This window comes from Myotis brandtii, unplaced genomic scaffold (genome assembly GCF_000412655.1).
Source record: "Myotis brandtii unplaced genomic scaffold, ASM41265v1 scaffold125, whole genome shotgun sequence".
Classification (NCBI taxonomy): Eukaryota; Metazoa; Chordata; class Mammalia; order Chiroptera; family Vespertilionidae; genus Myotis; species Myotis brandtii.
In genome coordinates this window covers 13,576,024-13,589,884 of record NW_005354385.1, presented here as the reverse complement: position 1 = coordinate 13,589,884, position 13,861 = coordinate 13,576,024, and the positions used below count along the sequence as shown (strand labels likewise).

Genomic DNA, 13,861 nt, shown 5'->3' with positions numbered 1-13,861 from the left:
ACAAAGAACACATTGATGATCACAATATAAGTAACTCTTTAAATACTTAATTTCATCATGTAGCTACACAGAAAAATTAAAACCAAGTATATTATTTTAAAAAATCTGAAGTGTTTAAATTGTTTTACTAGTGATTTTATCACTGGGCAACAAATGTCTTAGGTTTTGTATTTAGATGCTCATGTTGTCTGCTATTCTCTATTATAGGTTTATTAAAAAAGCATATCACGTAGAGTATAAATAATTTAAAAATTTTAATGAAAACAAATGAAACATTTGACATCACCAAATTCAATAGATATAACTAGGATTCCAAGCAATAAGCTTAGACAGTTGAAACAAACATAAATTATGGTCATACAATTCTGTTAAGTCACATACATAATTTTGAATTATGGTAATAAACACTGTAAACATGAACACAATCAACTGCAATTTGATCTTTTAAAAGATAATAAAGGAGGGTTACAATGTAAGTTTAGAAAAATTCAAATATCTGTGATTTTTCAATAAATGATCTTGAACTAACTTTGCAATCAAGTATCTACAGTATTACAAATCCCAAATCATCACATAGAACAGTGATATGTCTGTTTTCAAATGTGTCTTAAGTCTCCTCATTTAAAGTGTGAATTAAGATGCCGGAGGAAATCCCCCATGGAAGTAATGGATGGTGGGAGAACTTCGTGACAGAATTCACATACTCGAGGTATATGCAGTTCTGAGCCTGTGCGACTTAGTACCGATGACAAGTCACTGTCTTGATTAGGAAAGGGCTTCCAAACAGGCTGCAGGAAACAAAGAAAAACATTTCCTGTTATTTGTACTTAAAATCAATTTTCATTGAATTTCAAATTCAAATAGTTTGAATGGGTTATGTGCATATATATGAAATCCCTAATATGAAAGCAAATTACCTTTCCATAGAGTTAGCGTGAGACATGACTACATTCTCTTTTTCATAAGGGGTACAACTCAACTGTGATTACAAATCACTTAAATATACTTCCATGTACTTTGTCTTCACATATTTAAAAATTTTCCAACTTTAGCACCAGCATATTTTAATACCAGTACCAAAAAGGCAGAAGTTTTAGAACAACAGTCAATAATTGAGACCTTAAAAATTAAATTCTACCTTTTCTATTTTACAATAGAAACCTTAAATTATAGGGCCTTTATTAATACATAGTCCACTAGACATAATATGTATATATACATGCATTGTGATGAAGAGAAATTCAAATTTCACTACTTATAAACAAATACATAATGAATAAATCATATGCAAATGTTTTTTTGATTTTTGAAAAGTTTTTTTTCTTTGAAACTACTAGACAAATTCCATTGATTATTTGTGTTTTTTTAAAATCACAAACATTTAGCCCTAACTGGTTTGGCTCAGTGGATAGAGCATCGGCCTGCGGACTGAAGGGTCCCAGGTTCGATTCCAGTCAAGGGCACATGCCTGGGTTGTGGGGGTCGATCCCCGATGGGGGGCGTGGAGGCAGCCAATCAATGATTCTCTCTCATCATTGGTCTCTCTCTCTCTCTCTTTCTCTCTCTCTCTCCCTCCCTCCCTCCCTCCCCCTTTCCCTTCCTCTCTGAAATAAAAAATATATATATTAAAAGAAAACATACCACAAACATTTAAATTAATCATTCAACAAAATCTAACACCTGATGTATTCTTTCTTATTTTGCTCCTGTTACATAGTGCATAGTCTGGCCTTCTTTATTCCTTTTATTGGCTGAATGAAGTAAAATCTGTTAATAGTTACCTAATTATAGAATTATAGAAAATTGTAATTCAACAAAACTATAAGCAGCACATAAATACCCTTAAATAACTGAATTTATTCGTAAAAAAAAAATAATACGAGAAGGGCAAGGAAAAGCCTTTTAGCTCCATAGGAGGTGTGCAATAAATACTTGTTGATTGGACTATCTTATTTTCCTAAAGTGTTGCAAGCCAAATTATTTTTTAAACTTGCTTTCTTACCTTGCATAGATGAATTACCTTGACATAGCTAAATTCTGATAGTTTGAGGAAAATCACCTCAAAAAGTCTATTTAAAGAGACACCTTTGTGTTCCTATTACTAATATGTTTTTAAAGTAATAGCCTAGTTCAACATCTAATACAGTGTTAGTTTTCATTCCCTCAATCAATCTCTTTCATTCTAGTTAGCCAATCATTTACAAAAACAGTATATGTATCACTAGTTGAAACATTTAGATATTAGTATGGAGGGCTAATAATAACACTGACTCAATTCCTTTTGTGAGAAGTGGTAATTTTATTACATAAAACAGTAATATCTGAAACATACATTTTGAAATAATTTTTGAAAAAACCTTTCTTCATGATAAAGAAGCAGTAATCATTTTGAGTATATAAGCAAATGTCTAGTTAGCTAGATTTAAATTTTACTGCTTGCAGTTTAAACAAAAAGTACAACTGATTACTACCTACCACCTTAATGGGAAATTGATTTAGATATAAATAAAAAAGGTATGCTAAAATAATTATTAAGATCTATACAATACTAAGAAACAGACTTAAAAGCAATTTAGCTTCTAAATTTGGTGAGTCAATCTTCTACTGCAATTTATCTTCAAAGTCCGTATTTATCTTTCTTTGTTAGGAGCTATTACTTAAGATTTGATCTCCTCATAGAATTTAGATGGGGTCCCAATGACTGACTCAGCAAAAGTAGGAAGAAAGTCACACAGAGCAAAAATAAGCAAGATATATTTTAGATTTTCTAATGATAGACGAACGTATAAAAAAAGTGTTCAGTAGTAATGACTGATAAAAAGTAAAAATCTGAAAGATGTAACCACAATTTTGCTCCTGTTATTTCAACTCAAATTTTATATTTATCATACTAGCTTTATTAATACAAATAAAATAGAAAAATATTTTAAAAAACCCATCTTAAGAAATAGGTTTTCAATCCTAAACTGTAACATGGCCTTCAAATCAAACTAATTTTGCCTTTCCTGCCAAAATATCAATTATCTAACCTTATGCCCCATGTCTTGTGACAGCTCAACACCAATTCTCCTGCATTTTTAAAGCTGAATACTTTTCCATCAAGTTGTAATCACATACCAGCTGTTTCCCTGCTCTATCATAGAAAGCAAATGCACAATGCAGGGTGCCATCTACTGAAACATGAATGCACAGGCTAACTAACTAGTAAAAGGACAAGCAAGAAATATAATGGAGAAAAAAGTAACAAGCATTAGAACTGATGCATTTCACAGCTCCACAGGAATTCTACTTGCAATAAATGAAATTGCTTAATTTGCTTCATTTAGTAGTAACTTATCACTAAGACTATGATGTGAAATAAGGTACAAAGTAGAATATAAGTGAGTTTGTAATTAAAGTTTATTGTCAGAGATGCCTAGTTTTCCTCACTACTAAAATATACCACAGCTTGGCTATTGCATCCTTTGTATGCTGATTTAAAAGTCTATAGCCTATCTGAGTACTTACAAAGCCAAAGGGTATTCCTCAAGTTGTTTAAGACAAAGAGAAATCAGACAAATGTCTGCAAGTTATATAGACATTTACACCAATCTGTATTTTCATGAGTGTCTGTTTATTTTAACAATTATATATTTTCATTTGCCTTCAGGCATTAAAAACTTTTTTTTAAAACTAAAAAAAATTATCCTGTGATAGTACCTGAATAAAAAGGATGTTAGGAGTGGATTGGGGGGCATTAAGAAGACTGCGAGTTTTAGGAACATTAAAGTATTTAATTAAAATCATATATATGCAGAGACTATTAAAAATATGTTAGGCTGCATGTTCAGTGCCAGATTAGAAACCAAAACTGAACTGTACAAATCTATGTACTGTATAAATGAGAATGTAATAGGATTATTAGTTGAAAGACAGATTAATTTTTTGATAAATGGGAATATACAATGCAATTATTTACTTATGCTACATCACAGATTCTTGTAAAGATGAGTATGATCTACACAAAGTGTTAAATAGAGAAATGCCACTTGTTTCACAGTATGAAATTTAAAGAAGAATCCTATTATAACACTGATGCTGAGTGAAAGAGCTCTGTAAAGGGACGAAGAAAGTGACACGTGCTAGATATGGATAAGGCTTATGTATATTTTAAAACGTGTCATAAGTTTTAATTAAGGTACTTTATAACAGAGCTTTCCCATATTCATCCTTTATAATTTCATGTCATTTATTATAGAGCTTGGATCTTTTATTGGGAGCTTAAATTGGCTAGTCATTAGTTTAAAAGGATGTCCAATAATCTGAAAGAGATGTATATCTGTGCCTGTTTGGCAAAATGTGTGTCCACACATAATATACTTGTTAATGCAAAACAGTTACCTGCTGTGGTCCTCGGATAGCTTTTCCTGGGGAATCAAGTGAAGGAAAAGGTGTATGAGACAGGTCCTCAAGTGGTAATGTATTTACATACAATGCATTATGGTCTCCAGGTGGCAAACACGGAGCTCTATCCAGAGTGGTCCTGATACAAGTGTTTACAAGATTTGAGGATTCTGTATTGTCAGTTGTTTTAAGGTTTTGTATAGCTGAAGCTATGGGGTCAATTCTCTGAATTTCAAATAAAGTTTCTTCTGTTTTAACAAAGTTTCCCAGGTCGTCTCTGATATCTATATTGAATTTATCTTGGCACACAGCCTCAGATGCAGCAGGACCAAGGACGTTGGGTCTTTCTGAAGTGCTATGCAAGAAAGTAGAGTCACTGTCCATCGGTGGAAACTTGACATTGAATTTAGAAAGTGATTCAAAAGAGGTGTCCTCTTCATCTTGGCCCAGTCCTCTTGGTGTGACAGATGTGATGCAGGATGCACTTCTATTTATATCATCGTTAGCCTGAGGCTCAAACAGCGCTTCTTGTTTATCTGCTTTATCCGTACATTGTATAGGCACCGAGCACTGTGTTTCTGCAGAGAAAAGAACACACAAGGAAAACAGTCATATACCAATCATTCTTAACAATCTGAATTCAATTAGCCTTGGACAGATGAGCATTATTTTTTTCTATTGGTTTTTATAGGAACTGAAGACAACTGTGATTTTTTACATTTGCTACTGTCTTACACAGAAATATTAGCATTCTCTGGTGGGTGAACTGGAACATGCTTATTAGCTGCAGTTTAACTGCTTTGTATTTTCCCCCCCAGGTCTTTTGCTGTAAGCTTTGCATCTTGTTTACAGTTCTACTCTTCTACACTTAAAAACCCTCAAAACCGTTTTCTTGTAATGTATACATTTAAAATTTTGTCAGGAAGAGAAGCTGCAACTGCGAGCTTGCTTATTAGACAAATACCTTGTTAAAAGGGAAAATCCTTATGAGATTACACACACACACACGTACACACACACACACACATATTTACTACAGATTAAAAACCTATATGAATTAGCATATAGCAAAAATATCAAAGGTCATTCATTTCCCCTAATATCACTGTGTGACAGTATATCACCGATCTATGTAGCCACTGCCTACTCTCAATAATCTATGTGAGAGAGTGGTGGAGGAGGAGGCGGGGGTTGGGGAGAAAGAAGAGAGTAGAGGTAAAAGAAGGATGAAGTTTTGGAATGCATGTTTAGCAAATTATATATGAATATATAAAAGCTCATCTTATAGATTAAAAAAAAAGGCCTCTGTAGATAACAGGTAGATATCAGGTAGATAGATACCAGGGCCTCTGTAGCTCATTTATCTAGAAGTCACTTATCCAACAAATTCAGCTCTCTAGGACATAGGCAAAGCTAAAAAAGTAAGTAAATGGAGCTTCTCAGGAGTCAGAATTAGAGCCTCAAGCTCCACAGATATATGAGTTTTGCTCTTATTCTCATTTTAGATTTATTCTAACAAGCTTGATGATGTGTCCCTAGCTCATAGCTGGTTAGAAGCAGCATATTAAAAGGTATGCATATAGTTGTTGAAGGCAGATATACTTGTCAACAAGAGCTGAAGGCAGGAGAGGAGACAAGAAAAAAAAAGCAGATATAAGAACTCAGAAAACACTAGTCTTGTTTAGGGCCAGGAGGGGCTACATTTCTCAAGGAACAAACAAACAAACAAACAAATAAACAACCCCAAACAAAAAAACAATGATCAAAGCACTTTCCATGTTGATGACCCTGAGACATTAGAAAAGGCTGTTATGCTCTACAATGTTACTTCAAGAAGGCAGTGAGGTTGGAAGTTGATAATGTATTTTCATTAAATGGGCAAACAATAAAAATTAAAAACGATTATCACTTTAACAATGTAAATATCAATGAAGCTGTACATTCAGGAATGGAAAATTGACCAATTTTTGATGCCGATTTAAGCAGACAGTTGTACAAAGCACCTTGCACAGTATCTGTTCAGGTTAGTAGATACTTAAGAAAAGTCAGTTCCTTCCCTTCCTCTAGGGTCTTTGCAGTCTCATACCAAGTTGCATTCCAATAATCCAACTGTTTGGTCCCTCTGTTATATACCTTCTATATTTTTTAGTACAAACCACCTTCTCTTGTTAGATTATTATAATAGCCTTTGAACTGCTTCCTTGCCTCTAAATTTATCTCATATTTAATCCATTCTCTACATCCCCCCACTCCCTACTGCCTTAATTTTTCTAAAGTGCAAATCTGGTCCTGTTACCTTCCTAATAAAACCTTTTCATGGCTCTCCATGGCCCTCAGCCCCTAGTCACCTCTCCATTCTCTCATATTCACTATACCTGTCTCACATCTTACTCTGGCTATAATGAACTTTAGTAGAGTGCTCCAAAATAGATATGCTCTCTTTTTTTGTGGTTTTTGCATATGCTGTGCAGACTACCTGGTGTCCCATCCCACTACTCTTTGTCTAACTCTTACTTGCTCTTTATTCCTTGGCTTAAATATTAATTTATCTGGATGATTCTTCTGACTTCCCAAGACTGGTTTATGCATGACTTGGGTGCTCTGCAGACTAAACACTCTGCATTGTACCTGTAAGTATAGCTTTATTAAAGGTATGCTTAAAGTGGTTTCTTAAGGTTCTAAACTATGTTTTGTTTTCCACTTATTCCCAGTACCTTGCCCAGTGCCCGGTACATAGTATGCCCTCAATAAATGCAGTCTGAATGAATCTGTATTCTCTTCCCCTCAGAGCTAGGTATAAGAATCTACATTTGCTAGATAATCTGGCCTAGGAGTGGTACAGTAATTGAGATCAACCTTAATTGTTTAGCAAGATTTCTTTGTCTGCTGAGGTTCTTAAAGTCCATTAACTCTCAAGTAGTCATTTTCCTAGTAGTAGATTTAAGAGTGGCAAGAAATTCTAGGAAACAGCACTTCCTTTGTAGATTATACTTGCTAATTGCAAATAACAAATAAGGAAAACCAACAGTTGAGGCACCCAAATTCTGTATCACCTGAGAAGGAAGAAACACTTATCAAAATGACTGTTACAAGAAGAGTCTGCTGCTGCTGATAATGCCAACATTAATAGTGCTTCTATGTGCTATGCACTATTATAATCATTGTATATACACAATTTCATTTAATTTTCAAAATAATCACGTGATAGATACTTTATTATCTCCACTTTACCAATGAGGAAAGGAGGCATGCATGGAGAGGTAATTCCAAGGCACTTGGCTAATGGATGAGTGGTAGATCTGGCACTGGGACCCAGGCAATCTAATTCTAGAGCCTGTGCTCTGGACCATTATGCTAAGTTGAACATGCCAGTTTCTATACACAGAGGAGTCCACAAAATGACAGAAATGTGCTATGAATTTCTTTTCCTATCCTCCCTGTGAACAAAACATGAAAAACCCAAACAGCTGTATTAAAGCAGGTATTTCTTTCAGCATAACTACCTGGCATAGATCAGTCACATTAAAAAAAAAAAATCTTCTGACCCTAGCTGGTTTGGCTCAGTGGATAGAGTGTCGGACTGCGGACTGAAGGGTCCCAGGTACGATTCGGTCAAAGGCACGTGACTGGGTTGCGGGCTCAATCCCGGCTGGTGTGCAGGAGGCAGCCAATCAATGATTCTCTCTCATCATTGATGGTTCTCTCTCTCTCTCCCTCTCCCTTCCTCTCTGAAATCAATAAAAATATATTTTAAAAAATCTTCTGAATTAATCTGCTCAAGCAATGAAAGTTACTTTCTACCAAAAAAAATTTTTTTTTAGCCCAGCCGGCATGGTTCAGTGGTTGAGTGTTGACCTATGAACTAGGAGGTCATGGTTCGATTCCCGGTCAGGGCACATGCCCAGGTTGCAGGCTCGATCCCCAGTGTGGGCATGCAGGAGGCAGCTGATCAATGATTCTCTCTCATCATTGATGTTCCTATCTCTTTCTCCTTCTCTTTTTCTCTCTGAAATCAATCAAAAAAATTTAAATGTATGATTTTTAAGGCTTCTAGAAATCCAAGTTTAGAAAACTTAACATTCAAATGAGGTACACGAAAGCACTAACAGTGTACTGAGAAACATGATAAGGTGAGCAAATTACTTTTCTATTTTGTTTACTTCAAGAAAACTTATTTTTTGCAGGGGAAAAAATATAAAATGAGAAATATTTTTAGATTTAAAAAATTTTAAAGTATAGGCTATCCACTGAGACTACTTTACAGTTTAACTTGTATATCACCAAAATAAAAAAATATGATGGTTGTGACCCTCTAATCCAATTATTCTTTTGCCCCAATTTCCACTGAAATAGAACCCTCCCTTCCACCAAATAGTGCTTTTTTTGAAGCTACATTTGCTTAAATATACATTTTTATCTTTATTCCTTCTCAAGGCTATTGCCATATGTGGATGAAATGGAAAACGAAAGTAATAAAAAGGAAACATACAAGTCTACTAACAGCAATTTTCACGAATTATATGTTTATTTAAAAGTAAAAATCAAATGTTAACAAAAGAAACATAGGGACAATAACATTAAATGTACTTTTTTCAGATGTATTATGCAAATCACATTTGAAATAGTTCCTTTATACTTTTTCAAAGTAGTGTTTTATCCTTGAAAAACATGCCTAGACATCTTTTTCCAAAGCATTTCTTTTTTTTTTCTTTCCCCTTTTGATCTACTACTGTCAACAGCCTAATATTTGATATTTTGGTTTCTGTTTGGACCCAGCAAAACTTCAGTTGGAATCTGTGGCACAACAGATTTAAAACATCTCAAGAATAATGTTGTATTTACTTTTTGTGATAGTTAATATAAAGCGTAAGAATAATGTTAGGAAGCAGCTTTAATGGGGAAGAAATTGAAGTTAAACACTCAGTGTTCTAGTTGACAGATACATACTAGATTTAGACCTGTGCAATTTAGAAATGGTCAAAGTATTAAGTCATGGATAATGTGGTAAGGCCAACGAATATTTCACCATTTCGATGTTTTGATAAGATGTTAATGTTCAAAAAAGCATGTTTATGAATTCCAGGTACTACTTCTCTATAGCTAGTATATTTTAAGTAAAAATAATTCTTTCACTTCCTAAGTACCTAGTGTTTTTAGTTGACACAGATCAATCAATCTCTAACAAACATGACAAGAATTAAGATGGAAAAATTACTTTGGAGAGGTAAGAGGAAGAGAGGAGAAGCAATACATTATGTCTATCTACAAAGATTGTTTTGTTTTTCCAACACAACATGGTGTTCTTTTTCTGAAAATAAAATGGCAGTAGTAAGCAAAAAGTGAATTCACACTACAGAATAACTTTTAAATAGCCTAGATATAAGAGCTATAAGAAATGGAAAGTGATCTTTAATTAAAGGGGTGTTAGTCAGCACTGCTGCAACATCTTTCAGAGTGAAAACTGTAAATCACATCTCTTGGGAATTGCATATAGAATATCTCAAATCACAAGGGTAAAGGAGAATTCATCATAACTGACCAGTTTACCTTCCTTTTGTTTTCATAAGTGCTTGGTAGCCAGGTTCAATCCCCAGAATTTTGCTATTCATATGAACTACTGATGCAAACACCAGGAAGGCAGTCTGAGGTTTTAGGAAAGGGTGGAGCTTTTAAAAAAACACTGCAACATGTGTAGAACAGATGTTCCTTTTAAGTTATTTTTAATACTAAGTTTGTACTTTGTGCCTCCAACAGAACTGGCCTCACAAAATGTGTAATGTTTATTTCTCAAACCAAATTACAAGCATCTATCTATAGTGTTCAATTAACTTTCAGACAGAAGTTAAAAACAAAGCTGATGTTACAATGTAACTCAGCTCATATATGTTAGTGTAGCTATAAGATTGTTTTATAAGACCCCAGAAAGGCAACTAAAACTATTAGAGATATATCCTATATTTTGTATTTTTTCCAAGGTGAAACTTCTCATTAAGATGATTAGTAATTGTGTCATTCAATTTAATCTACTATATGTATCACACACAATAAAGAGGGAAAGAGCCAAGAAATTACATAAAATTATACATTACAAAATGTAAAGAGCACTTAAAATATTTCCATAATAAAAAAGAAATGTCAACCAATAAAATTATTATCAATAATATTAATATTACTTTAAGTCAAACCTTACCAGCTGCAGTGGCTGAGACATTAAGTTTGCTTAAGTGGTCTTTTTGAGCTTTTGCTAGCAGGCATATTCTATGAAATTCTTCTTTCAGATCCCAGAAAGTCTTCTCTATATAACTCCTAAAAATAAATCAATATTTAAAAATTTAAGGATATTTCTTCAAATATTCTTTAATCATAATTAAAGTTATATAGCACATATTTATGTATCATAAAATAATTACTGAAAAGTTAAAGTTAAAAAAAATGTTTTCAATTCCTAGAAAATATCCCCCAAAACAATTCTAATGTTTGGAGAGCCAGGCACAAAGTAAGTGAAAAATGAAAAGTTCTAATACATAAACGTAGGGCAGAGTAACATATGTACTTATTCATAAATCACACTGATGCTGTCTCATTCGCACATTAGAAATATCAATGTATTAACTTTTGTTCTCTGTAAGCTTCTTAAGTAGAAGAAAATTAAATACTCCTCACTTTGATAAAGTTCACATTAAGAGCCATTGTATAAAACAATGTGGCCGTAATAGTTGGTCGAGAAATCCTTAATATAAAATATTAGTGCTTTAGAAAATTCAATTTTTAGATTCACCTCTGCTATAAACTGTATAACTTATTTAGGTTATTTTCACATTGAGCAGCCTTGGATTAGTCTCTTCTAGTTCTAGAGGCTGCTATTTTCTTACAACTGCTAATATTTACAAAATATGTAAGTAAGAATATATTTCAACATTTATAATTTTTAGAGTTGGCAAAAAAAAAAAAAAGATATAGAACTACCTTTCATGGAATAAAGGACTGTCAAAACGCCTTGGTGAAGTTTCTTTTCTAGGAGAAGAAACCTCTTCTCTTCTTTCCTTAGAGATACAAAATAATTAACACTTTAAATTGCTTCTAAACTCAATAAGAATGGGTTAACAAAAAACACAATGGAAAATTTAAATTCCTCATTGAAAAATAAGTTTAGGTAGCTTACAGATATATAATAATATTTTCCCCCCTTTAAATGAAAATAAGGGGAAAAGGAAAACAAAGGCAGAAAAATAGGATGAAGACAAAGTATTTCTGTTCAATTATTATTTCCAATACTGATAATTCAAGAAATTTCCTCAGACCCACCTATTGATCAAAATTGCTACTCTGATCACTAGTAGCACCTGAAATGACCAGAAAGTTTAGGGGAGAAAATGTGTGTGTGTGTACACTTCTTTTCTTTGCTAGGGAATGCAGCTGTATTAGAGGAAGAAACCAAGCAACAGCTCCTTAGCATTTAACAAGCATTTTAAAGATAGTGCAATTTATGTATTTAAGCTTCTTTAACACAAGTTCTTGCCTTTCACTCCCACCCTGTGGCTTACACTGGTATTACATTTATTCTGACATTTAAAAGTCAATATTGAAAAATGTGATATAATGTATTGTATGGTTTAGATTTAAAAAAAATTCTATCATACCTAAAAACTTTGTGTACCTTATAAAGCTATAAGTTGACAAATTCCAAGATGTGAAGAAGTACTAATATCATACAATTATAAATTATAATTCAGTCAAAACGGTTAAGGACTTAAATTTAAGTTCAAACCAGTGGACATTTATTTTTTTAAAAATATTTTATTGATTTTTTACAGAGAGGAAGGGAGAAGGATAGAGAGTTAGAAACATCGATGAGAGAGAAACACCGATCAGCTGCCTCCTGCATACCTCCCACTAGGGATGTGCCCGCAACCAAGGTACATGCCCTTGACCGGAATCGAACCTGGGACCTTTCAGTCCGAAGGCTGACGCTCTATCCACTGAACCAAACCAGTTAGGGCAGTGGACATTTATTTTTAGTGACTTTTAAGATTTTATTCAGTTAAGGTCATCGTAGCTTTTATGTGATTTTACCTTACTGTTTCTTATTATCTGAGTATATCTCCCTTTAATCTTGCTTTTCAAAAAGTTCTTTCAATTTCATAGGAGTCTCATTTGTACTTTAAGAAAAAGACTTGATTACTGTTTTTCTTAAAATTAGTATCTTCTCCAATTTATTTCAGTTTATTGCTCTACTTTTCCTGCTTTTTATAATATACTAGAGGCCCAGTGCATGGATTCATGCACTGGTGGGGGGCGTGGCCTGCGGGAATCGGCCTGCTGTGGGAGTGCTGCTTATCCCCGTCAGCTGAGCGATGGTGGACCCACCCTCTGAGTGGCTGCTGAATGAGGAAATTAGTCTGAGCTGATATTTCAGGGTAATGTCTTCGGTAAAGGCGTGCTCTGTGTCCTGGAGGAACCTGGCAAGAGAGCTTTGCACCCCAAAGCCACTTGGTGAATGTCCTTGATGTGTGATGCCGGGTGGTGACACCATCGGGGATGATCAGGGCAGCTGTGCTTCAGGATCCTCAGCCATCAGGACAGCCTCCCCGGGGGTCCACAGTCACGTCCCCTCTTGCCATCTGTCTATGCCAGCTCCCCACGCTCTTTCTAGAACACACCTTAGAGGGCCTGCATCAGCTGGTGGGGTCAGGCCAGAGTCTGGATCATCTCAGGTATTTGATAGGTGCAGAGACTCAGCCTCACCCTGGGCCCACCAGCGGCTGCTCCCGCTGCAGAAGTAGCTGCTCATCCCGGTCAGCCGAGTGGCACTCCCACTGTGGGAGCACACTGACCACCAGGGGGCAGTTCCTGCATTGAGCGTCTGCCCCCTGGTGGTCAGTGGGCGTCATAGCGATTGGTCGCCCAGTCGTTCTGGTCATTCTGCTGTTTGGTCCCTGGGCTTTTATATATATAGATATTTTCCAGCTTTTCTAATATACATTCCTAAATACCAGTGCTTGCTTAACATTTCTAAAGTAGGGTATTACTTTAGTAATTAGTAAAATAAAATCTTGGCAACCCAATTTGTGATTTTATATATTATATCTAGTCAGATTGAGGTAAAATAAAGATCATTTCCTGCTGCATACTTTTTGTCTGACAAACATTTAGGGCATGTTTTCTTCTGGATTAAAATTGCTTTATTGAGCTTATAAAACAGTCACTCAGAAAACATTTTCACATTCACAGTTTGTTTTTTAAAGTGGCAGACAAAGTTTTTCTTTAGTGCTATGTGCAATTAGAACATGCAATGCCTTTTAGTGTGGATTAGGAAGAAAGGTCACATGCCAACCATTCAGGATGCTAAACTTTGAAAAGATTATATTAAATCCATATCAACAAAATCTGAAGTAATATTAAGAGAATAGAAACATTTGAGAATGTTAAACAAATCATAATAAAATATGTAATTAAATTCAATGGGACATCTAATCTC

General features: G+C 34.5%; 1 protein-coding gene across 10 annotated transcripts in view; it reads right to left on the bottom strand.

Moving 5' to 3' along the window:
- Positions 1 to 235: 235 nt before the first annotated feature.
- Positions 236 to 13,861, bottom strand: part of TANK (TRAF family member-associated NFKB activator) — a 95,437-nt gene continuing 81,811 nt past the window's right edge. For all 10 annotated transcript variants that reach the window (XM_014534121.1, XM_014534118.1, XM_014534120.1 and 7 more), the window contains 4 exons: positions 11,350 to 11,426; positions 10,574 to 10,689; positions 4,381 to 4,961; positions 236 to 788 (listed from right to left, as the gene is read on the bottom strand). In XM_014534121.1, the coding sequence (XP_014389607.1) occupies positions 618 to 788; positions 4,381 to 4,961; positions 10,574 to 10,689; positions 11,350 to 11,426 (945 nt within the window). In that variant the 3' untranslated portion in view covers positions 236 to 617. The remainder of the gene's footprint in view (positions 789 to 4,380; positions 4,962 to 10,573; positions 10,690 to 11,349; positions 11,427 to 13,861) is intronic.